The sequence below is a fragment of the Acromyrmex echinatior genome, chromosome 6 (assembly GCF_024713525.1).
Source record: "Acromyrmex echinatior isolate Ae372 chromosome 6, ASM2471352v2, whole genome shotgun sequence".
Lineage (NCBI taxonomy): Eukaryota > Metazoa > Arthropoda > Insecta > Hymenoptera > Formicidae > Acromyrmex > Acromyrmex echinatior.
Genome location: NC_141857.1, coordinates 13349449 through 13377426, shown reverse-complemented (window position 1 = coordinate 13377426; position 27978 = coordinate 13349449). Strand labels below are relative to the sequence as shown.

The window sequence follows — 27978 nt, the reverse complement described above, 5'->3', positions numbered from 1 at the left end:
GAAGAGAGGGGGAGCTTAGCATAGTCAGTTGGTGGCTCGCGCCTTGCCATTTCAGTTGTCATCATGAATTGGACGGGCGAGCATCGTGCCTTCGTTATCGAAACATTTATGAAAAGTAACGAATCTGTGATTACGACGCAAAGAACTTTTCGTACTCACTTCGCGCTTGGTAGACATGCTCCAGTTCCAGATCGCAAAACAATACTGTTGTGGGTTTCAAATTTTAGAGCTACAGGTTCAGCTTTAAAAAGAAAATCAACTGGTAGACCCAGAAGTGTTCGGACACCTGAAAATGTTGCAGCTGTAAGAGAAGCAGTTGAACGATCTCCTAGCCGTATATCGAAAAAAATGGTCGCCACTTGGACTCTGTAATTTTCAAAACTCAATAAAAACAAATGGCATAGCATAAATTTTCAGTTAATAAAAATAAAATCTAAATAGCATTTACAATGGCGTTTTTATTAAAGATGTGGGAGATCATTTTGCCGGATCCTGTACTATCGGTTGTGAGTAATACGGAGCTCTATTAATAAGTATTGTTGTGTATAAGTACTGTTAAAGTTTTTATTGCTTTTTATATTTTTTTACTTTAAAATTTTTTAAATTAAAATGATTATATACGTTTTATTTTCTTTTTTTATTTAACTGTTAGGATTTGATGAAACAGCATATTTATAATTTGATTACATATTTAAAATACTTACAGATAGTAAGACGATATTTGCATAACGTACAAAATTATTTTTTCCCTCGCGCGCGCGCGTTCAATGAATTTTTTTGAAAAATAATCAATAAGAAGGTATCAAAATAATTTATTATAAAATAGACAATAAAAACTTTTATTTCTTTTTCTCTCTTTCTTTTAATAATTATTATATTGGAAATAGACATGTAAATAATATTTATAAGTTTTAGGAAATAATACGGTTTAATCCACGAAATGTAATAATATTGCTGTTTGCAGTATTTACTGCCTTGAACTTCCCAGAAATTCCTATAACATCAGAAGAAGTTACGATGGAGAGAAAAATGGAAAAGATGTTAAAAGAAAATGTACGAAGACTACTACGAAAGAAGAAGAATCGTTGGATTTTTTTAAATTTGTATGATGTATAAGAAGCACAAGAAATAGAACTCTTAGATGAAGAAGAAAATTACGCATGCAATGTTGAATACTGGAGAAGTGATAAGTTAAAGCCAAGGACAATTGAATCTGTAAAATCAAGGTTTCAGAAAGTAATATCAGCAGGACAATTGCGACGATGGGAAAAGCAAATGAATGTAGGTAGTAGATTAGAAAAGTTAGGACGAATTTTAGCATACACATTAGATAAATTTATTGAAGCAATTCAGAGGGGGCAATGATGATATTGATATTACACGATAGGTTTTGCAAGCGCAACAACAAGAAAACTTATTAGATTTTAAAACACCACACGAATGGGTTAGAAGATTTAAGCTCGCGCATCAAATTATATCTAGAAAAGTTATGAAATTTATAACTAAAAAAGCTTTAATGTCAAAGGAAGTTTTACAAGTAATAGGTTTATTGAAAATGTCAAATATTAGATTGACCGCTATGGAATTGAAAATGTATATAATTCGGGCCAAAGTGATTTTCAATTAGAATTACATGCTGATCATACATTGACAAAGAAAGGTGTAAAAAAAGTAGAGTGTACCACAATCAATATCTGCGATTACACACAGTTATACAATATGTAATACAATATGTAAACCTGTTATTTCAACCGATGGTAGATCTCCACCATTATGATCTCCACTTCTTATACTGTTAAAAGAACTTAGTGGGACTCCTAGAGTACAAAAGAAACGATATTTACAGCAAATAATATTTTTATTATGGCGTCAAAATCTGATAAATTAATATCTAATTATTTTAAAACTTGGGTAGGGAAGTATATTTTCCAAATGTTGGACCAAATTTAGTTTTATTGTTAGATTCATAAACTGGTCATTGTTCGGATATAATTCAAAGAAATAGACCAGATTCTGCAAAAAATATTGTTCTATTAACTATATCGACTGGAACAATACAACAGGAAAAATACAACCGAGATGATTTTGGATTCCGTTTGTGAAAGTATTTCATCAAGCATTTTTCAGATGTAGTCATGCTTTTAAATCTTGATGTAAAACTTCATTCTAGAAACGCTATTTTAAAATTACAATCATTAACGCACAATCAATTTTCATCGCCAAGATTTACTAATTTGTTTAAATACGCTTCGTACAAAATGGATATTTGGAACATAGGCCAGTAGTATTTAAAACACCGGTCGATTTTTGCTTTAAAAAACATTCGAAACCAACATGCGATATTTGTGGTGAAATAGTTGTAATTACTTGCGCATGGTGCAGAAAGTCTCTCTGCATAACACATTTTTTTCATGAGTATCATCTTTGTGATCAATATGAATTGTGGTCCGTATATATTGCAATGGTATATGTTTATTGTAAAAAACATTGTAAAAAACATTGTAAAATTAAAGATAATAATTAAAAAATTGTTATATTTTAATAATAAATACGAAAATATATAATAATATAATAATATAATAATAAATATGAAATAAAATTCAACGTGATTGATATTTTATATTGTAACAAAAATATGAAGTTAACAATAAGTTCAAAATTACTGTTTTGTTAAATTGTAAATAATAAAATTATCCGAAAAAATTTTATATTAAACATGTATATTTTATTATATACAATGGAAAAGAAAAGAAATTTTATAAATATGTAAGAGAGAATTTATTATGTAATATTATTAATAAATATAATAATATATTAATTACAAAGAAACATTTTTATTTTTTTAAATTTCTTGCAGAAACGATGTTACTATTAATATACAAATATTGCGCATATTTCTCATCTATATTTACACATTGTACGTATGCATATTCTTTGTAAATTAAAAAATAAAATTTATGTAATACATTTATCATCTCACATCTTCTTTCATGCGCATAAATAATAATAATTAATATCCATCTACAAGCTTCGATCCTCAAAAATCTCATTTTGATCATGAGATACTTGTAATGCTTGATTAGAATTTCCTTCGTTAGCTCTTTACTAATATACGCCCTCGTCCTCCAAGAATTCGACGTCCAGATTCCTTTCGATTAATGTTTATTTCTTGTGAGAGGTTTCTTTTATTGAAAGCTGAAGCACCATGTCTGCCTCCGTAAGATGAAATGCGAGGATGTACGTGGACCATTAGAATGTTCTTTAATTTCTAGCATTGATTGTGTTTCTCACATATGCGGTCTAAAATAAAGATTCTTAATATTGTTCTTTTTACATTGGGAACACTTGAACGGAAACTGAAAGAAAAACGAAATTTATTAAATAAATGTATTATTAATAGTCAAATAAGTTATCGAATAAAAATTATTGAATAAATGCAACATAAATAATCAAATAATAATACCTTTGATCGATGGAAAGCATCACAGTTTGTGCACAATATTTTAATTAACGATAGTACGTGTGAAACTTTCCCTGTTGCATACAGCACTACTACACACAGTAACTGATAGTAATCAACTATATTTATTACATAGTTGCAATAATAAGACGCAATGTTTTATTATAATAATATTATTCATGTCAACAACATACGCAAACTATGTGTCAGCATATCTATTTTCCGCCTAGATGAATAAGACGCAATGTTTTGTCAATACTTTATTCATATTAACATTGAACACGACAGACACTGCAAAATGAACAATATTTTACGAAAATAATAATTTTTTATTCATACTTTTGATTTGAATTGCCCGAGGTACATTTGTGTATATATTATCAAAAATATTTGATTGGTTTCGGAAGTTTAACAAAGTCACTATTACTATTAGTGTTATTATTATTATCATTATTATTATTATTATTATTATTATTATTATTATTATTATTATTACATTATTACATTATTATTGTAAAAACTTCTTATTATAATAGCGATATTAATGCGTACTGAACTGTGTTCATTTAACGCTATCTCAAGCAGCCAATGACGATATAAGACGGATACTCATGGAACGCATAGAAGTATTTCTCATTCATATTCCAAAAATGCATTTGTGGAACATTTTATTACAGGTCGTTGTTTTCAGCGTAAAATGCTTTTTAATTTTGTCATAAAAATTAAAAAAATTTTTGAAATTTAGGTGTGGAGGTAGGGGTATGCAATAAACAAATAAATAAATTTTTTTTATTATAGTTATGAAGTACTCTTGCAACCATTCAATTTTTATTTGAAACATTTTTCTTTATCTTTCATAGTTTCAACGATATTCAATCTGAAAGAAAAAAATCGATTTTTTTCAAGGGAGAATTTCACCTCTTTAACATGCGAGCACGTATAAAAAAATAGTCTCTATTTTTTTATAGTCTCCTATTTTTGTCCATAAAATAACATACTAAAAGCTCATTTAAATTGGAGAGATTCACTTAGTTCCCTTGTTAGTTAAAAAGTCTTCTATCATTTTGCAATTTGCACAATACATAATAAAATATTAATTATTAAAAGTCGCTTGATATTCCGTCATTTTTTACTCAAATACTGTCAACTTTACAAAAAAACAAGAGACAAAAATTGTTTATTTTCTTCTCATAAAGTTCTGAGAATTTTTTCAGAATTTTTTAATACCATACTTTCTCGTGTTAGTAAAAATAGTTGCCAATATAAGAAAATGCAGTACTAAAAAGTCAATTAAAAATTCTGAAAAAATTCATTGAGCTCTAAGAAAAGAAAATAAACAATTTTTGCCTCTTGCTGTTTTTCAATTAAGTTGACAGTATTTCAAAAAAAATTATTGAAGATCAATATTTGGCAATTTATAGTAATTAATATCTTGTTAACTGTTTGTTCGTTTGCGAAAATTGCAAAATGGTAGAGGACTTTTCAACTTAGTTTAGTTCACTCTGTCTACATACGAATGTTTTATCAAAAAACTTACCGGGCATGTATATGTACATGCATATATACCATATTGTATATACCATTGCGCGTCGAATGTTTTCCGGACTTATAAACGCAATTAAATTACTGTAAATATCAAAGATATTAATATGCTAAACAATTGTAAATAAATTTATTGCAAAAAATATTGCCTCGGCCAGGAGTCGAACCCGAATCTCTTGTATTTCGTACGCATCTTAAGCCTTTAGACTATCAAGATTTTAGTAATATTCTTCGCAATCAGTATATGTATGGAAATGTTTTTCTTTCAGGCGATGTATATTTATAATTATTCTACTACAAATATAGTAGGGACACAGGGTGTCCGGAAAATCGCCCGCAATACTTCGAGAAGTGATTAGGAATTCCTCCAAAAATGAGGAAAAAAAGCTACATAAATATAGATTCGGAAAAAAGTCATTTCCGAGTTATAATTACTTTTATGAGCATGTTAAAAAGGAATTGTAATTTATTTTTCATAATCATAATTTCTTTTATAGTGTTTTAACATAAATAACTACATTTTGGATTATTTTGGCGGTACCCAGAACGCATCACGTGGAGGCATAGTCTAGTTCTAGTAAAGTAAAAAAATTTTAAAATAAAGAAATAAAAAAGAGGGATGCCAAACGGACTATGCCTCTACGTGGTGCATTCTGGGTATCTCCAAAATAATCCAAAATGTAGTTATTTATTTTAAAACAGTATGAAAAAAATTACGATTGTGATTATAAAAAATAAATTACAATTTTTTTTAACATAAAAAGTTATAACTCGGAAACGACTTATTTCCGGACTTGTGTTTATATAGCTTTTTTTCCTTTTTTCTAGGTCCCGAATTACTTGCCGAAGTATTGTGGGCGATTTGCCGGACACCCTGTATATTCATGTATAATAATGTATCTATATATAATTCACATTGAATTATTTAAGCATTATCCAGCTTCGATCATAGACATTTAATTTCTAGTATTGATTGTGCTCCCACATGTACAGTCTAAAATAAGATTCTTATTATATTATTATACTCGTAGTTATATAATACAATAAGATTCTTATTGTATCATTATATTTATTTTACGTCGCTTGAAAGAAAGACGTTATTTCCACATATACCGATTACTGTGAAGAATATTATTTACTACAACCTCGGTAGTAAGGCTTAGGAAGTTCGCACAGAATACAAGAGATCCGAGTTTGACTCCTGGCCTAGGTAATATTTTTTGTAATTTTATTTACAGTTTTTCAGCACATTAACATTTTTGATATTATTGCAGTCATTTAATTACTGTAATAATATCATATTCGAAAGAGGAAACATTTGTGAACATTGAAAAAAAATATAAATCATATTCATATATTTATATAGATGTAGAGATTTAAAAGAAAGGTAGCATTTGAGATACTTTAGCAAAATGTGTTCCCAATGAGAGCTGCGTATATGTTCTTCTTTTTTCATAAGAAAATATTAAAAATATGAAAACTAAAGTGATCAAAAGTTACTTTTATAAGTTAATAATTTTCTTACATAAATATATTGATGTATAAATATTTAAATAAGCTATTTATTTACAACTTAAACATTAAATACCTGTGTTAATTTCTTCTTTTTCTTAAAACTATGCTTATGGATCTATTCGTAGTTCGGACAAATAAAAGACCCTTTATCATTTTTAGTTAATCCTATGCAATCTTCATGAACATTTGTGAGAAATGTTACACTTACGTATACTCGGACATGGCTCACATTGGTATTATCATACAAAGAGTTCTTTTTTTTTTAATTATAAGTAATACGTATGACAAAAATATAAACTAAATATAACTTTGTAAAGTATGAATATAGAATGACAATAACATGAACGGAAATTAATAATAACGTTTTTGTAATTACACAAAACAATTATTTATTTACGAAATATTATATCTCGATCACAATGTATTAATTTTTCTCGTTTTACACGAACAGAATGAATAATATGATTTATGAATTGATGCAATCAAAGTCGTACGGATCGTCTGTTCGAATTACTACTACTACTACTCTCTCTCTCTCTCTCTCTCTCTCTCTCTCTCTCTCTCTCTCTTTCTTTCTCTCTGTCATCTGTTAAATTAATTATATAATTATATACAAACAGCGAATGGCCCACTTTAAGAAACGGCCCAAATTGACTCCGATTACCTTAATTTTTTTTTAGACTTGAAGATCACTTTTTTAAATATATTTTATACATAATATAATTCCTCTCCCGTATGGAAAAGAACTATTGAGTTATTGTATACTATTCAGATTTCTATGTTACTATTCAATTTCTATACCCACATAACAATATCAAAAAGATTCCTAAAAGATATCTCATTTCTGAATCTGATAACAGAGATATTTCTAAAAGGTCACATAAAAATATCTAAATATTATCTAATGTACTATTTTTTGAGAACAGAAAGATATCACAAAAATGATACCTAAAAGATTTCTCAAATTGCATGTCTTAATGATATCCAAAGTATACTAACATATAGAGTTCTTATTTATGATGTTTAAAAAAAATTTGTTATATATCCAAAGAACACAAAGTCGTCTGAAAGATTATTAAAAGATGACTTCTGTAAACATCTTTTAATTGTCTTCAAGACTTCTTTTCAATATTTTGGCACATGTAACGTTTAATAAAATTAGATATCTGAATTAATTTTTATACAAAACTAAACGAAATTGTATGACTATCAATATATAAAGTGCGTCACCAAAATCCGAACAAATCGAACAATTTCTTTAAACAAAATGTTTTTAATGAAAAATTAAATATTATAAAAAATCCTTTTACATGACACTTGGGGAATCCCTGAAGAGCACAAATGACGGCCTCTATTTTCGGTCTTCGCACGCACGCTGTAATGTAACGCTCCATGCCGACGAATACTGTCTCAATAGCGGTCCTTAATGACGTCACGTTGGGATGCCGAGACTTGTTTGTGACTCTTTCAACTACGCTCCATACGTAGTTGTCCAAGGGATTTAAATCTGGGCTGTTGGGAGGTCAGAATGGGAGCCGAGGCGAGCAACTTGCCTTGTTCTGGCAGCCTCAGAGAATATCTTTAATATGTACGGTTTGTATCGAAGGTCCTCCTCGCAATTCGATCCATTGTTGGCTCACTTACACCAACAATCGATGCTAATTTTCGCAACGATTGCCATGGGTCATCTGAAATCAGCGCTTGAGCCCTTTCAACGACTGCGGGGATCCTCGCGGTGCGTTCTTTCAAGTGACTCTTCCTCGCTGCCATACTGAAATCTTCGTTGGACTATTCTAAAGCCGTATATTTTGCCACAACATCATAACCGGTTGATTTCGGGTATTCCAAAGAACTATTTCCGTTGCTGAGCGCCCAGCGCGAAGGTCGTCGATGATCGGGGCTCTTCGATTATACTCCGCACTTGGTTTCAACATTACGGCCATTTTGAGAATATGACTGTTTACTAGAAGCATCAGGCTTTCTTAGACGCCAATAACTCTAGCGAAGGCCAATATAGTGAAAAATTTAAATTGAAATTTGTCCGGATTTTGGTGACGCACCCTGTACATTCCATTTATAACTGTCAATCTATATTTCATTACGTCTGCAATGCTTGTCGTGAGATATGTATAAGAATCATTATCTTTCACCATAGTCCCCTTTGAGGACTTGCTTTCAAAAAATATTTCATAAATGTTCATCAGAATATAAGTTATATTTCTCTCATAATGCTGCACCTTTTATTCTTTCTCGTATGATTTTCAAACACGGAAATCCGAACTTCATCACGTCCGTCTGGTGGAGGTCCCGCGTACTGCTCGCGGATGAATGATTAAAGTATATATTTTCCACATTGTCTTTTCAGTAATACGAAAAGATGTCTTTTTTTTAAGTTGTCTTTCCAACAAAATTAAAAGATGTCTTATAGTCATCTTTCATCTTGCTGAAGAGACAAAACGATCATATTTTAGTCATATTTTAGATATTTTTTCGTTATCTTTCAGTATTTTGTGCTTAAATTTTATAGGTCAAGTTATGAGTCTACTTCTTAAAAATGTTATTTTTATGATATCTTTAAAAATGACAAATGGATTTCTCTTAAAAGGTATCATAATTATGTCTATTTTCTGAATCAAATATAGCAGTGCATGCGTATTTGCATGGCTCAAATACCATACAACATAATGATATCTTCCATGAGAGAACAGATTGATATCATTTAGCATGATGTAATAAAGATATAGCATGATATAACAAAGAAATAAATCATAAAGATAAAAATTTCAAGAAATCTCTGAAATGAGATATCTTAAAGAATTCTTTTATAATATTAGATGTCTCTGATAAATGATTATTATAAGATATCGTTTGGACATCATTTTCAAGATAGCTAAATATTCTCCTGAAAAAATTCTCTTAAAAGTTTTAAAGTTTTCATTGTGACAAGCATGCTGTCTGGATAGTTATTTAAGTAGTAACTATTGGCGACTACGTCTGTGAATAGTCTGTGAATAATTAAATAGTAACTAGACTGTTGGTGAATAGTTCTGAAAAGTAACTATTCGCGGTTATGTAATTGAATAAAATAGACGCATGTGATATTGACTTTACTCATTACTAAGTTGATATCAATCTTTATGCATAAAATTTAACATTTTATATTTATTTGTTTGCACAAATATTTTAAGTAATGTAATATTTCAAAATAAATTTCTTAAATGACTTAAAAAATAAGAAATAATAAAAAATGTGATTACTGACTAGAATATAAAATATTATAAAAAATAACCGTATATAATCAATAACTATAATTGATTTGAAATAACAGTAAGATTATAATTTTTAAATTAACTGTTATAATAGTTTATAAAAAATAACCGTTCAGCCCATCCTAAAACATTATTTTTTAAAAATATAATAAAATGATCACTATCCAAGATATTCCGAACTGATGTATACTATCTAATACTACTAAATTTTCACGAAAATCACTAAGATGTAGTTACTACTTATACTTACTATTTGTTCCAATAATAAACTATTCGTGAATTCATAATAATGAATGTTAAATTCCTGTAATTACTGTTCGCCCCAATAGTACTCAATAATAATAATAATAATGAATAGTAAATACATAAATAGTTACTATTTGCTCCAAACAGTGGATAGTGATGATCCCACAATACTATATGACATTATATACACAGTTTCTGAATAGTTCTGAATAGTTATATTTCACAATAGTTTTCAATAGTTCTTTGAAACTGTTGAGAACTATTGAAGAATATAACTATTCAGAACTTTTCAAAGAACTATGTACGAATGTGTGTAGTAATGTGGGATATTACTATTGAAGCGAGTAATAACTATTTACGCATTTAATATTCGTTACTACAATATTAGATTAGAATTATAAATTTATTATTGAAGCGAATAGTAATTACAACATTTATCATTTGTTATATTACAGTAATGAATAGTAAATGCCTATAGTTACTATTCGCTCCAGTAGTAAATTATTCGTATTTTCAATAGAAATAAATGGAAATGTCCCATAATATCACTGACAATATGAATAGTTTTCTGAATAGTTCTAAATAGTTTTCTAAATAGTTATTTTTCAATAGTTTTTAATAGTTTCTTTCCATATACGGGCTAATTATTTTGCATTTAAAAGCATTAAGGTAGTGATATCAAAATAAACCAATAGTTTATGTGATATTTCATTCTGGCATATATTGACATAAAATGTTGAATTACTCGTAAACTATTAATTTTTTTTATAATCGTACTTTAATACTTTTATGAACATAATAATGAGATGAATCAACTGGTGGAAAGAAAACACATAATTGGTAATTTAAAAAATTATTCAAAAAAATTATTCATATTATATACGTTACGTCCAATGGACTCCACGATTTTTTTGTTTCGTGAATGTTCGATGAAATAATCAGTTAGGACAAAGAAACAAAAAAACAGAAACTCGAGCGTTAACGGACATCGATCGGCGAACGTGATAATATTTAAAAAACGTGTCGTTAGAAATTTTCCCAGCGATATATTATAGAAAAAATAAGTAAAATATAGTTACTCAGAATTGTCTGATCCATGGCAATAAAGTTTATGGTACCAATACGTAAAATTAGGAAAAATACTGTTTAAACATGTTCGGTTTTTACGAATACAAAATTTAAACGCGGATCAGAGATTCTGTGTAGATAAAAACATATATTTTCAAACTCGTAAGAGTAAGTTTAAAGGCATTTTTTCGTCAATATTAAATAATTATTATAGTAAAATGAAATGCAGGATGACGAAACGTAATTTCTAATTTTTTCTTTTTTTTTTCCGAGACCGATAGTCATAAACAATATCCAACTCAAATAAATACTGATTAGACGAGAAAACGCACATGTGACTAATAAAAGAGAAATCGATAATTGGCCAAAAGGGAAATACGAAAACTCACGTAAAGACAAAGTGAGTCACAATGGGATCGCTCGGAAGGGATGCTCCTCTCTCCAAAAACGAAGAAAATAAAAACTAAGCTTGCCAATAGGTGACCGTGAATCCTGAATCTTAGAAAAGGTGATGTTATGAATAAGATTATCAATATGTCATCAATAAACATTTAAAAAACTAAAATTTATAGTGCAGGCGGAGCTGATTCGAAGGCGATTTTTCAATGATAATTTCAGAACCAAAAATCTCTCATCGAGGGAGAGGCAAATCCACTATTTTCCAACTTGAGACATTCTACGAAAGAATCATCCTCCAAAATCTTCTATATAAATCACAACACCGAGACGGTCAATCAAATATGTACACAAATCACTGATATATTAGGTGTTGGAATTAATTCGTAGCGTTTTTTAATGAAAGAATGTTATTTATTTCACATGAGCATTAAAAAATACATTAATGAAAGTACTTCCCATCACTTGTAAAACGCTACGAATTAATTCCAACACCTAATAACTCGACTCTATAAAATAGTGCTCAGTCCATTCTGAAATCTTAGAGTCTGTGCGCGATCTTTTAATCGAGTGATGAACATCACGATTCCCTTGGCCTCCGACATCTGGTGTGAATATTCCGAGAGCAGAAAATTGTCAAATAAATCACGATTTATTTGTCCCCGAAATTAAACTAACTTGTTAAAGAGTATAATTCATTAGTTCAAATAACGTTCTATTAAATATTCAAAAATATCATTAAAAAATCAACGGAATCGACAGAACGGACAGTTCCCGCGCTCAACTCCTTCTCTTCCTAAAGGCACTTTCACGATTGGCCCAACTATTTTGATCTAGATGAAATCCGAGCTGCTATCATAGGGTAGTCTCCCAATGCTTACATTCCAGTATTTCTTTCTCATTTGGCTATATATACTTAGTTCCAGTAGAACTCTCTTTCTATCTTTTCCTCTTTTTTTCGCTATTTTACATGTAGTTAATTGAACCGCTCAACGGTCAAATGCACCTTCCTATCAATTCATGTCCATCGATTACTCGTCTGCGGCATCAATGTGATAAATCTCATGAACTTTGTAAATTAGGTTTAATTTTGTTAATTTTATTACGTGTTCCTTACCTTTATATCGAACTCTTAATTAGCAGTTAATAATTTTTTTTTCTTCTATTCGTGTATCTTGTAAATTAGATTAATAATTTCTTTTATATTATTAATATTTTGTAATTTGTATTTATGACTCATTTTACGTTACTCGTTTACACTTTGGTATGAATTCTTATGTAATCTTAGTAATATTTTTTCTTATACTATGCCTCTTTTATTAATGCGTAAAATACAAATCCTCGATGTCAATTAATCAATTCCGAACAGTTCACTTACATTATTGTAAACGTTTACTTAATCAACAATAGACTATTAATAATAAATCTGAATGTTTATTAACTTAAATTTCTCTCTCTCTCTCTCTCTCTCTCTCTCTCTCTCTCTTTCAATCTCAAGTCTAAGATCTTGTAATCGTACCCCTTGCAATGCAAAGATTGCATGTAATCCAGTCCCGAATTGTAAGGATTAACTTCCTGATTCGAAATTTAGACTAACGCATTGTTGATGGGAAACAGGTATTATAGCGTCCCTACGAGACGTTGATCCATATTCCGGAGCAAGAAAAAAGTGCGACTCAGGGTCCTTGCCTTTGTGCGGATATCTGTGAGACAAGAGAGTCTAAGCCTTCCTTCCATACCCTCACTAGTTTCATCCTTTGTCTCTCCAATCAAATCCTGAATTTAAGGGTTTGGACACATATAATACATATTTTTTTTAAAGCAATTATTTTTTTCTTTTCATATCTATTTTTTTCTGTTCTTCAATTGATTCATCTTATTATTTTGTTCATAAAAGTATTAAGAAATGGTTATTAAAAAATTAATAATTTACGAATTATTCAACAATTTATAATACATGCCAAAATAAAGTGTAAAATATCTTGTAAACTATTGATTTTTTAATATTACTACCTTAATACTTTTACATGTAGAATAATTAAAATCATATTGTGTAAAAATAATTTTATTTAAAAAAGTGAAAGTGACCTTAAAGTCTCAAAAAATATGATTTTGAGAAAAATTTTTTGCTCATCATAATACGTGTCCCTTCAATTCGAACAAAATCTCTTATGGTATTTTCTCATTCATCAGTTACAAGAAACACCCTGGAGACTATATATTTTATGTAATATTTATAAGAAAGTATATTTATTAGGGGATTATAAGAAAATATATTTATTAGGGTAAAATCGCTTATTATGGGATAGGCTTTTAATATGAGATAGCGGAATTTCTACTAAACTAAGCGCATATATTTGGTTCTATCATGAACTTCTTATTCTTAGTGTAAAATCTGTTTAATAGAAAATTCATTATTAGATCATTCGTGTAGCCATTGCAAAAAAAAGACAACACAGGACATCCATTGGAAATTCAGACTTGATTTCAAACTTAATCCAAATGTCCATGGACTTAGTATGAATGTTTAGAAACGTTATTCAATGTACAAAATATGTTTATATTTGGATATTTTAAAAATGTTGATTTCATGTAAAAAATTTTCTATATCTGCTCGCGACGTGTTGCTTTCATTGATTTGACAAGTGAAAATTTTTTTAAGATCGCACGAGAAGTTTTACTTTTGTTACCTCCGGTAACGAAACTTTACTAAATTAAAGCTTAGTTCAGATAGCACGCAGCAAGCGACAAGCGTCGAGCAGCACACAATAGCAATCTTATCACTTGCTGCTCGCAGTGATATAAATTTGGAATCTTTTGTTTTCAGCGTGCAGTCAGAGGCCAGTAGAGAGTAGAATCTCTAGAAACCAAAGTCTGGCCATGCCCTAAAAATGGCGTACGTGTCCGAAATGTGTGTTTCTCTCAATTGGTAATATAAATGTATATTCTCGAATGGTACTGCCATTGTGTGGACATGCCAATCACAAGAGAGAATGGAGGGAAGGCCTTACTCTGGTATTTTAGGGACTCTAATGGAGGGGACATCTTTTGAACGTTCCATAAACGTTCCTAGGACATCTGTGCTGTGTTGAAAATTTTCAACGACAAAAAATGTATATATAAATTTGTAAGAATTATTTTGTCTTGATTGTAGCCTAAAATTTGTTTAATATATTAATTTAGTCCAGTTTAGTCTATTACGTCCTAAAATAAACGTTTTTAAGAAATTCAAAATGATAACACTGGATGTTTTGAAAACGTTTTTAAAATATCCATGGATCTAATCTGGATGTTTTCAATATGTCCAAAATGTCCAATATGTATATTAAATGTATATTTTTAAAACGTTACTGTGCTGTATAGGAGATTTGTGAAATTGGATGTTGTCAAATTTTATTGAGGTTAGAGTCTTTAAATTATGTTTTATTATATACAAATATTGAATAAAGTCTACATGCAGTAATAGAATAAGATCATTCATAGGAAAACATGTGATATAATGATTTATTTAACTGTAAAGATTAGATGGTAATCGTGAACTATAAGACGGTTGTAATATGAGGCATTCAGGATATTTCTAATTATATCTAAACAATTCAATATCTCAAAGCATACTATCGAACGATATGTTAAAAATGATGATTCTATTATTATATTGATGATTATTCTATTGATGATGATTCTATTATTATATTGTTGAAATTTCTCACACTCACATACATATACATCAAAAAATTATATAATTATTATGTATAACATTAAAATTTTTTGTTTTCTTTTTATGTAATGTAATATAAAAGCATGTATAAAAACTTATCTTTATTATTTCCTTAGTTTCCTGTTATGAAATATCATCTCATATAATCCTTGTATCTCATTAGGAACTCTTTTTTTAAATGATTAAAATTGGCACTTTTGCTAAAAAATTTCACGTATAACAAAGTATAACTACTATGGTGATATATTGCTAACTTTTGACGATAAAACTTAAATATTATATATTTCCTATAAATTTGACATAAAGGTAGAAATTGAAATTGCAAATAAAATAAATTACAAGTTTTTAAAAAAAGATATATCATAATAGGCGACTTTACCCTAAGTAGTTTTTATTTATAATGACTTATTAAGTATTTTTATCGTATTTACTATATATTATGCATACATAATTATATATTTCATAATATTTATAATAAATATATATAATTAATATGAGAGAACGCCAATAATTGATCAATTTATGATTAGATGTTATAAACATAATATATATTCTTAATTTTTAAATTTAATTGTGACTGTGTGCCGAAACGTTCGGACATTAGCCACAATCGATCTGAGATGTTAATGCATCTGTCATATCTGCGATAATTAAATGTAAAAATTAAGAATATATATTGTATTTATAACATCTAACTTTGACCGATTATTGATGTTCTCTCTCATATTTATGTGTATCATTTACATGGTCGTACTTATTCTTAAATATTTATAATCTGTACAATCTAAGATCACAAAAATACTTATAAGATATTTAAAATAAATCTTATAAATATTTACATATGCATATTTTGTAAATATTTTATAAATATTGCATACTGTCTGAGTAAGGAGCGGTGCAAAATATGAATAGGCTTCTAATATTTTGTTTTAATTATGAATGTGAAGAAATAAAATAGAAAAAAATATTTCATCTTTTCGTTAAGATGATATAAATCGCCACATTTTCATTATCTAATGTGCATCACGTGGAGGTTGCTCGAATTTGCACATTTTATATACGTATATGTAATTGTAAAAATAATGTAAAAATTCTTTTTCGTCATTACCTAACTATCATATCGATTTTTTATTTATTTCACCCTATTCACTAATCTAGATCAAGTAATTCTATATCATTGTCTGTAGGACAAGCATCTTTGAAATATATTGCAAAGTAAAAACTGAGTTTGTCCTTTTCTTTCTTTAAATGATAATATCCAAGATATCATACAATTGGTGTGTGTGTGTGTGTGTGTGTGTGTTTGTGTGCGTGCGTGCATGCGTGCGTGCGTGCGTGCATGCGTGCGTGTGTGCGTGCGTGCACAATGACCAACAATTCTCGCACCGTTTCTATACTGACAATACTAATCAGTTATTGGATTTTAAGATATTTCATATTAAATCCAGATTATATTCTTTACATGACGTATAACAGAGATGGATAAGAATATGTAAAACTTTAGTATTCTGCCTATGGACGAAGAAAGAGAAGGACAAATCCAGTTCTCACTTTACAACATATATCGAAGATGCTTATCCTACAGGTAATGATATAGAATTACCTGATCTAGATTGTGAATAGGATAAAATAAACAAAAAAGTAGGATATGATAGCCGAATAATAATGATAAGGAATTTGGAATCACAAAGTATTGTAGGAGTGGCGAACATTTTATTTCCAGTATTCTACGCACACACATATGCACGTACACCCGCGCATACACACGTATGTACATGTACACAAGATGTGCAAATCCGACTGAGCAACCTCCACGTGGTGCACATCGGATAATGCAAATTCTGGCGGTTTAATCTTTATGAGAGGGAATGAAACATTTTTTTGTTTTATTTCTTATTATTCACGGTTAAAACAATATATTAGACATGATGGAAAGAAGCAAGGTGAGCCATTGCGCATAATGGAGGCAAAGGAGAACATGATTTATTAACCAATCACGGCGTCCCATTTTATACGCGCAGATTTCAAGTGTTCACAAATGATTACTAATAAAAACACAATATTGGAAGTTAAACTAACACAATGATATATTAATAAAAATTATTAAAATATAAAAATATTACAAACTTTAACATTATTATTAAATAGAAATGATATTGCACATTTTTTTGTTTTTGACACGAATGTGTCAAAAAACTGCCGCCAAAGTGCAGTGAACAGCCATATTGAATTTTCATAACATCCCTCACGATCGGTCCGTTCACTATCTTTAGGCTACTGAGCACCACGGGAACGGCTCACCTTGCTTCTTTCCATCATGATATTAGATGTCTATTCATTTTGCATCGCTCTTTAAATCCTCCTTTTCTTTCCTAACGAGTCGATCCTTTGGACTTATTGCTTTTCTTGTTACATTTTTTCTATTTTTTTTTAAACGATCGTTAATTAGAAATTTGCAAGTTCTTTAATGATTTTGAACCACTATAGACATGTGTAAAGATAGTGCATTCATGGACTTGCATCACTTTTATCTTTTGATAAATTCTAGGTTATATTTAAGAAGTTTTTGAGAAAGTGGCAATTCCAGAAAAATTGTCAAAAAAACCTCAATCATCGAAAAGTATCAAATCTCCTATGAATCGTTCAAATTCAAAATATAATAATTCATAAACGATGATGTTTAAGATTATATACTTTTTTGGAAATTATGAAGTCTATATAGATATTCATTTCCCTCTTAGTTTTGTTTTAATTGAGCGGGGGAGGTCAAAAATAACTTTTATTGCAATCTCTCTTTTACTAAAATTCTAGTAAATTTGACTAGAAATCTAATAAATTTTAACTTAACCAAAATTCTGGATCGTTCATTTTCCAGAATTCCGGTTGATTCAATCAAACATTTTTCTCTGTATATAATGTGTTAAATTCGTATTTTTTAGAGTGTACATTCAATAAGTACACAATTAATTGTTAAAACAATTATATTTAATTTATTCGACAATTTTAGCCGTATACTCATTAACACAACAAATCGATACGTGAAGCCACTTTCGTAGTTTTATATATGTAAGTAATATTGCCAATTAACTTTTTTAATATATCTACATACCTGTATATACGAAAACTTGGACTATCGCATTTTCAAATTCTTTTAATGAAAATTGATAACGCAGGTTTTAAACACAAATCTCTCTCTCTCTCTCTTTCTCTCTCTTTCTCTCTCTCTTTCTCTCTCTCTCTGTTTCTCTCTCGTATGCACGCGCACGAGAGATCAACTGGAGGATAAACTTTTGAACGTATGAGCAAATATTGCTCCACACGAAACGACAGATGGAAAATAATTTCTTTGCTAATAAATCTTTGTGCACAATTACAATAAATTTATCCCAAGCACCATGTTACATTATGATGCGATACATATGTATGCGCTTAAGGATACATCTTTACATCTTTACGATTCTCGTATAGAGAAGTAATATGTCGTTCAATTTACATGCAAAGCAACAAGAATGCACTGGAAGTAATGGTAATTATTCTTTATTTGACCGCTTTGCCGTCGACATTATCGAGTACGTGAACATAATTGGATATTCGAATAAAGTGTAATTACCGTAACTTGTGCTACAATAAAATTCCCTATACATGTTTACGGCATGACACGTAATTACTATGGCTCATCTCCACGTTTTAACATTTGCAATAGATTTTAGCAAATACTGTGTTTTAACATTTGCAATAGATTTACCGTCTCACACATCCCTTATTTGCCGAATCCGATTACGATCATCCACTCTGTCAGAGCGGCTAATCAGCGCCATAATAAACGTTTGTTTTTATCAATGCAATTGTCGGCTGGTTGGCCGGCCGGTCGCGACGCGTATTCGGAGAGATTTCAACGCGTTGGATGGTAATAATATTGTAACATTTTATTTCTCTTTTCCGTTGCGCGTTTTATCATTATTATTTTGCATTTTGTACGAGTTACATGGAGAGCGCGGTATAGCTAATTAACGTTTCGCGTACGTTTCTACGATGGCGTACTGTTAATTATTTCCATCCTGGACCATAATAAATTTATCAACAACTGTATATTATTTAAATCGTGCACTAAAACTAGATCTGACTCTCTTGTGTTCAATGTTCATACGTATATCGGTTCTTTTTGCCATTCAATGTTTCAATTTTCTATATAATAACTTATTTTCAGCAAGATTGTTTATCTGATATATTTAATATTTGAGATACCACAGTACAAAATGTATTCGTGCAAGAAAAAAATTTAGGGTTAAAAACTCTATTTTTAAAAAATAAATATTAATTATTCACTTGTAATATAACGTATAACATTCTCCTCTGTGTCAAAAATAAAAAGTGAAAATAACCTAAAAACTATTCTCATAGAAGATAACTATCTCGAATGTACAAATACTTTTTATATGTCCAAATACAGTTCCAATTTTTTCGTATATTTACATTACATAATATATTTTAATTATCACATTTAATAAAGATTTTTAGGCAAGAGTTTTGAGGAGTATAACAAAAACAAATAGAATAAAAAAAATCTGTTTATTTTTTGTTAACAGATTAACTGGATTAACTGTTAAAATTAATCTGGAGTTTATTAATTGGATTCACCAAATCATGAATCTCTGTCAAAAATGTCAAACAATTCAATTTTCATATGTGTATGTGTTACATATTTGCGCATTATTATTTGTATTAAAATATATTCAGTATTTCTTTTTGTCACATAATTAATATAATTAACATAAATTACAGATCTAGCGTTCGTGTTAGAAATTTTAATGTTAGCTCCGGAGGATTAATATTTATTCTCTAAAAATAAAATCTTTTAAGAAGATAAAATTTTACTATATAAATACCTATATAAATACCTTTTACGCTCACTGTACACATCCGTTTTGTTGGAAGAAAAGTACATCGAAAAGTATATCTTGTAAATAAATATTTTTGTATACACTTTCATATAAGTGAAGAAAGATAAGACTGGAAAAGAAAATACCGGCATGTCAATATTTCAAGACTATAATTATTTCACTCGCTGGCATAAGGGGAAAATAATCGATCGATCACGAAGCCGGGACGATACGCTGACGGAAATAGATCTGGCAGTTGCCTTACGCCAGTTCCGCCGGTCGTGTTCGAGCGGTTGCAAAATTCATATCGGGACGACGGCGTCGAAGTTTTCTTAATAACGGAATCCAGAATTCCGGCTGTTTCACGAAGTAGGTCGGTGCTTCGCGCGATTTCCTAGGTCGTATCTCCATTTCCTGCGCTCGCGCGACTTCCCCGTATCTATCCAACCCGCCGCTCGGAGTATCGGAGTTTCTCTCCTCCGGGGACATAATTTCAAAATAGAAGCTATGCCCCCTTATAACGTTGAGACATACCGTGTTTTAATAAGACGATCGATAGCATGAATATACGCTTCCAGCCGCGTTACGTTCCTTTGACTTTGCCCAACTTGCTCGTACATTATTTCAGATTCCACCTGCTGAAAATTTCCTTGTCATTCCATGATCCCTGAAGAATCTGCCCCCCCCCCCCGTCGCTGTCACTTAAAATGTCCACTAAAATGCACGTGAGGCTCGTGTAAAAGCGTATGGTACGTACGTAAAAACTTTTCTCGTATATCAAGGCAACGTCAGCGGAAAAAAAGAAGATTTTTACGCGCTGCACTGAGAGTCAAGTCGCGTGCGTACCTGCGTGCACGATGAATGAAATCAGCCAACGAAGTTAGCGCAAACTTCATTCTGAGAGTCAAAAGAATTTTTCTAATCAAATACGCGAATAAAACATTTTACAGATACTTTGACCTCGAGCGTTTCGCATATTGAAAAAAAGTATAACATTAAGAAACATTTATTACAATACATATTCACTAATTATTCGACATATTGAAAACCTTTCCTTCTCCCTCTCTCTCTCCGCATATTTAATTAAAATATAATATTTAACCAACATTTAAACATAATTATCTATCTCTCTTCTATCCAGATCTGTCCTTTCTCTCTCTCTCTCTATCTCTCTCTCTCTCTCTCTCCCTCTCTGCCTCTTTCGAACTATTATATTAAAAGCGTAATGTAATTTTTTGTATTTTTAATAATATTAACTCAAATTACATATTATTAATATAATATATAATATTGTAACGACATGTGATTATGAATCATGCGAAGTATACAATAAAAAATATTTCGTGTTAAAATTGGTATTTTAATATATTCGAGTGTTAATTTAATATAACGTAATGCTATTTAAATATTTTATGTTAAATTGATATTGAACATTTCTTATTGTTAAAATAAAGCAATGTAAGTGAATAAATAATATAAAAATAATGCAGTTTTAAAACACAAATTCTAAAGTAAGTGAATCAATGCTAAATGTATGTGTTAATTTAACAAATTACAAGTATTAATTTTACTAAAAAGAAAATATTATGTGTTGCCACAAACTCTTTTATGTCAAAATGTACATTTTTGCGTACTTTAACACAACTTTTTATAAAAGTTTGTGCTACTTTTCAACATATTCATCTTGTGTTAAAATAATACAAAAATTGTAGATCATTTGGGATATATGAAATGTGCTAAGTTTAATACAAATTTCGCAACTGTATAACATACTGTGTGTGATATATTAATAACTGTATAACAGCATTGATTTATTAAACGAGATTACATAATTACAAGATTACCCAATGTATTTACTGCTTCTATATTCAAAAAACGAAAAAAATTGGTAATTTGTGCGATATATCTTATTAAAACTATACTATAAATTAGAAATAATAATTAAATAATAAATTACTTATTTACTTAAGACTCCTTTACTTATCAATCAGTAATAAAAGACTATACAAACATAGGGCAATAGGAGTTAATGTTAGAACTTTGATTGCGCAAATTTAACATTGTATCAATTATATGTAATACGGTATGTTTCGACTCCATTTTGAGCCATCTTCAGCGAGAAATAATTAAAATGACATGAGGGTGTTTCGTAGAAAAACCACAGTTCCCTTTTATACAATTGTAGCCGCAATGCACTGAGATGAACTATACTGCTTGTGAGATGTCGTTTAACATTCCGTTTTTTCACGATCGATAGATATGAAATGTTTTCACTAACGATATGATAGTGATTGAAATGTGATGGTAAATAAAACGAAGGTTATATATAGCGGATTTTCTTATACATAATATTCATGTTACACAATGATCTATCAATGCGTTAAAAAATGAAATTCATTTCATCAGCAGCAAAAATGAAATGAAAATATGCACATTTTTTGTCATTTTTAAACGTAATTGGAATATATTGACAAAGTACAAAGAAATAATTTTTTTAATAATCTAGTACTAGATTAAATTTTTCCTAGTACTAGATTAAATTTTTAAATAGAGCTGGTACGGTTAAGTAGAACAGGTTAATATGAAAATTAATAATTAATCTGAATAATATGTTTATATTAAAAAGAAAAGAGAACAAGAAGGTTAGAAATTATTGTTGACATCATTGCTATATATGTAGAGCACACGAAAAAAAGGAGATGAGTGCTCGAATTTTGTAAGACATAGTTAGGCAATAGCCACATGCCTTATTCCGATAAAAAGCACACAATCATAGAGAATGACTTTTTGCCAGAGAAAAGGTTAACTGGCGAAGAAAATGATCGTCTCGAGGGAATTATGTTTTTGCTTTTTCTTTTCGTGTAAAGATTTACCTTACGTATTTAAACGATTTATTAAATTGATTTTTTCTCGTTAGATTTTCAGTTTCTATCTCCCTCCCTCTTCCTCACTTCCTCTCTTCCTCCTCTTTCTCCTTCTCTTACACACACACACACACACACACACACACACACACACACACACACACACACACACACACACACACACACACACACACACACACACACACACACACACACACACACACACACACACACACATACACATGCGCACACACACACACTCTCTCTCTCTCTCTCTCTCTCTCTCTCTCTCTCTCTCTCTCTCTCTCCCTCACCCCTTTAGCACTCGATGCTCTGGTGATGCTAATGAGCGTGTTTGGAATTTTGACAAATTTCGAATTAAGATTTCACCTTTCATGCGCGACCGAATAATAATGCAAACTTTATTCGTCTATCACACACATTAGCGATTTTATACGAAAACACCGCATCCGCAGATATGTATTGTATTTTGCGCATTTACGTACGTATGTATCCAAGATTGATACATGTGTCGTAACGTTTACTACGCTTACCTCAAACTTATTATGATTCACATATACCTACATATTATTAGCTAATTTAATATCGTACGCATGCACAATTCTATGTGTTTACATCAAACAATGATACGCACACAAACGATCTAATTTAATGGAGCCAAACGATAAAGCGATCTGCTATAAGCTCAATTTCTTCCTATCGTAAGCACCAAACAGTTGCAATAGAATAGAGGAGAAAGCGAGTTAGGGAAAAATAAAAAGGAAGGATGAATCGCGTTTGCTCGATTTTTCATCTGCGAAACCATCGAGTAACTGTCGCGCATCCCGCGATAGACGTTTACTGATGACCCGTCAAAAATTGATTTTCGCATTTTGCCCTTGTCGATACGTGTTACCTCGTACACACTTCATCCTTATAACTCAACCACTGTATACACGCGTGATATGGAAAACACGGAACATAGGAAACGTCGTGTACAACGCCAGTATACAAGGCATGTGCTCGAAGAGTGTTTAAAAGAGAAAGAGAGGAAATGGGGAAGGGGAGAAGAGAGAGAGGGAGAGGGGGGAGAGACAGTGCGTGCGTGGAGACAGAAGGGGAAGGATGAATAAATTGCAAAAGCATTTATTATTAATATTCCAGGGATAAGTTATGAAATGAGGATTTATAATAGATACCATGAAAAGCAATGTTCTAAAGTAACTGTGGAAAGAGAGAAACAAGGAGATGAAGAACAGAAAGAGGATAAGGATAATAAGAATTAAGATATATGATAATTATAAATAAGTAATTGATAAGAGAGGAAACGACATTAGGGCATGAGAACACAAGTATGTAAAAAGGCTAATTTTACGTAACAATTATACAATAATTGTGCAATAATATAAATTAGTGTAAAGTGGACGATATGTAATATTTAATAGTATTATTGGTCGTATGGGAGCGATATTGAAAGTTTGCGTAGTACGTTATGTCAATTAAAAGTTCTTTGAAATATGCAACTTGTAAAATAATATCTGCCTGTACTATTGCTCAGTAAGGTACTAATTTCTGACGAATGATCATTTTTTTTGCGTTACAAATAAATTGTATTATCAAATTTGACACTGAATAATAAAAATTTTGAATGATCAGTGTCAATTTTGATAATATAGTTTATTTGTGACGTAAAAGAATTACTTTTGATCATATGTTCTAAAAAATTATTTAAATGTGCTCTTTTTTTGTTTGTTATCACATACGTAAAACGATAGTCGGTCTCGTTATAAGAAGTGCATCTATTTAGAAATGTATAAAATTTATCTTCAGTAAAATTTATTGTTAGGTGCTCAGTGTGATCAGATGTCGATTGATTCTCATTACAAATATTTTGTTGAATGCACAATTGATACGCATGCCACTAATTACAATTAAATCAAAATCAGATGTTATTAAATTAATAACAAGAATTAACTAACTTATTACACGATTGATTGAAAATTATATAGAGAGTTGTATTAAATTGTCTAGAGGGGGCATCCATATTATATTGTAAAATATAATTAAACAAAAACATTGATCGTCTAATAATGTAAAATGGAAAGACAATAATATTTGTGATGACAAAAAATATAAAATGAATGTAGGTTTAGACAACAGTAGTAGTGGATTTTAGTTGACCTAAGCTATACATAGGTATACGAAATTAAGAGAAATTCAGTCTTCTTAGCAAATAAGCTGAAGTAATATATCTCTATTGTATTAATATTCTAAGCTAAACTCTCAGAAGTAGAAGTAAAAGGAAAAATAAAAATAAAAGAAAACAAAAATAGCAAAAATAATACAAATAAAATATGAAAATGAGAGGAAGATATATGTATATGTTATACCAAAATGACCTTCGGAAAGCGACCTTTATCGCGAGAACTACTTACGCGGTAGACTTAACGACTTCGCCCGCTGTTAAAGCTGTACGCCGCGCAATTAATTCCTTAAGTTCTGTCGGCAAGCAAATCGATGCAAATCCTTGAACAAAATCCCTTACGACGCGTCGCTCTTCGTAATAACTCCGTCCAACATCGAATTTGCCTATCTAAACTAACCGTTAAAAGCGCGACTACGACGATTGAATGACCTATGCCAATGTTTAACATTGTTTTGGCAATGAAGAAATCGAATCAACCACATTGAAATTCATTGAAGTTCTGTGTATTGTAGCTAATGAATATTTATGCCAATGTATATAATTGCTTCTATAATAATCATCAAACATTTTAATGTCTTCTCTCTTCAGTGGTAAGTTAAATTGAAGAAGAAATATCAGTAGGATGTATCTAAAAAAAGGAAATCGTTACATTTTCAAAAAAATTCATTGTAAACAAGTAATTTTTGAAAAGAAGAAGCGGCAGAAAAGGAAGCTAGAATTATTGGAAATCTATGAATAAAGTTAAAAAAATAAGCATGAGCAAATAACTTTGCGAGTTAAAATCCGATTTCTTGATGGAGTAGATATTGGATACACTCTATTGCATTTGCGATACACGCTAAAATATCCACCTTATGCAAATTAAAATGATTTTCTTTATTGTCAATGTTATTATTGCCAAATGATAGTTTCCTGTTTTATTACGAGAGTGCAATATATCCGAAAATGTTCTTCTTTCTACTTAATAAGCACCACAATCGTGACATACTCGGTCGGACATATTCTTATCTAATAAGAAGCGACAATCATTGAGAAAAGATTAAATCACTCTGAAATGGTTTTTGGTGTAAGGAATAGTGCAACTCTAAAGAAATTTTTGTTAACAGTATCATTGTGACGGAAACTGTGATGGAAGAGACTCTTCTACAATTTCTGTTGAGCGCGTAGTCGTATCACGTGGTCTGTGACCATGATTTAGCAGAGAGATGCGCGGTTGAAAAAAGTTGCAGTAAATATGTACTTCAAAGTTGTAAGATTCTTCAATCCGGGATTTTTGTTTTTGAAAGCTCTGAAAGTCGCGAAGACAACAGAAAGGAGAGAAGCGAGAGCGATGAAGCGGACGAAACGAGATTTACTTGAATAAAACGAGGAAACAGTGATGCTCTCTCTCTCTCTCTTGTCGCCGTCGAGGTAGCTTTTCTTTCGTGAGGCGAAAACGCGCGAGATGAAAGAAAGGTAGCGAATCCGAACAGCAAATGGCAATAAAATTTATCTCGAAAACCTTTCACGCGAAACCTTGTCTATTTCCATTTGTGTCGGAAGTTGGCAGAAATGGTTGCGAAACAACGTTTCGAATTTATAGCGTCGGCCACACGCAAGTCGCTATTGCAAATTCTTTCAATCGTTGAAACGATCTCGAAGAAGAATCCAATGAAACGCGCACGTCTTTATACGACATTTACACGCCGCGAGCTAGGATTTCCTCTTTTTCCATCAAGATTTGTTACTTTTTACTACGGGGGGGAAAATAAAGAAAAACTGTGTAGAAAAGCGGAGACAGACGATTGCTTACGCTTGTATGCAAAATATGTGAGTTTCTTGGTGTTAAACGAATCACGAGACGATGCTAAAGAGACTTACGTTCCCCGCGAATCTCTTTGAAATAAATTTACCTTGAGAAAACGTGGAACGCGCGATGCCGTGCACGACGCCGTCGATGCCGACGAAGATGAGGAGCGGTGCCAGGGCTGCGAGCATCGGGACTGTCCTGGAACGCGCGGCATTCGCACCGCTGCGGGCTTGCAGCGTCATTCCTGTTTCCCAGCGCACTCGCGATCTCCGATCGCGCTTCTCCCGGGTGCAATGTCCTATATCACCCGCGATCTTGCTCTTCCCACGCGATTGGTCTACGATTAGCGCACCTGGTGTCGCCTGGAGCGCTTTCTGCGCGCCTGGCACGTGCTCCGTGCAGCTCCCGGCCGAGTGCCTCCGCTCATCTCCGTGCGTTCGTGCGCGTACCACGAGACACCGTTTTGATGTTGACGGCACCGTTTCGGAGCGTGACACGCCGGTAGAATGACTCGGCACGCATCGGTACAGTAGCTCAAGGTCACGTTTGTGAAGGGAGAACTATGTTAGGAATGAAAGAATGTGTGTGTGTGTGTGTGTGTGTGTGTGTGTGTGTGTGAGAGAGAGAGAGAGAGAGAGAGAGAAAACGAGAAAGCGCACGAGAAAGAGACACTCCGATACGTATAAGAGAAGATCCACGAGACCTCACTCCCCTTCTCCCGAGGCTGGTCCTAGTCTCTCTGTCCCGGGCCGTAGACTGCTGCCTGGAAACCCTCGGAGTACGGAGTACGCTCATGTCTCCACCACCCCCGTCCCTTCCGTACCGCGTAAGCACCCGGACTCCGCGTCCCGTCCCGCGACTCGCCGCCGATAAACTTCCTACGGGCATCCTCTCTCTCTTCCTCTCTCTCTCTCTCTCTCTCTCACTCTCTCTCTCTCTCTCTCACTCTCTCTCTCTCTCTCTTCTCCCTCTTCGTTGTGTAGCTCGCACCAGGAACAGTCTCAGCGCTTGCGCCCTCGTAACCG

At 31.4% G+C, this 27978-nt stretch overlaps 2 protein-coding genes and 1 pseudogene across 2 annotated transcripts in view; 2 read left to right on the top strand and 1 right to left on the bottom strand.

The window, feature by feature from the left end:
• Positions 1–27778, bottom strand: part of LOC105154800 (lachesin) — a 211532-nt gene extending 183754 nt beyond the window's left edge. The window contains exon 1 of the mRNA XM_087407398.1: positions 27057–27778. Coding sequence (XP_087263524.1) covers positions 27057–27195 — 139 coding nt within the window. The 5' untranslated portion in view covers positions 27196–27778. The remainder of the gene's footprint in view (positions 1–27056) is intronic.
• On the top strand, positions 47–1339 carry LOC147909492 (uncharacterized). Its single transcript, XM_087407400.1, has 3 exons — positions 47–368; positions 468–506; positions 965–1339. The coding sequence occupies exons 1-3, from the start codon at positions 64–66 to the stop codon at positions 1107–1109; spliced, it is 489 nt and encodes a 162-aa protein (XP_087263526.1). The 5' UTR covers positions 47–63; the 3' UTR covers positions 1110–1339.
• Positions 1117–12907, top strand: LOC147909491 (uncharacterized; annotated as a pseudogene).
• Positions 27779–27978: the final 200 nt, after the last annotated feature.

Bases quoted from the DNA above. Each gene is read 5' to 3' on its own strand.
- LOC147909492 (XM_087407400.1), top strand. From the start codon at position 64: ATGAATTGGACGGGCGAGCATCGTGCCTTCGTTATCGAAACATTTATG. The intron at 369-467 runs GTAATTTTCAAA...TTTTTATTAAAG, and splicing joins ATGGTCGCCACTTGGACTCT to ATGTGGGAGATCATTTTGCC. The intron at 507-964 runs GTGAGTAATACG...TGCTGTTTGCAG, and splicing joins CGGATCCTGTACTATCGGTT to TATTTACTGCCTTGAACTTC.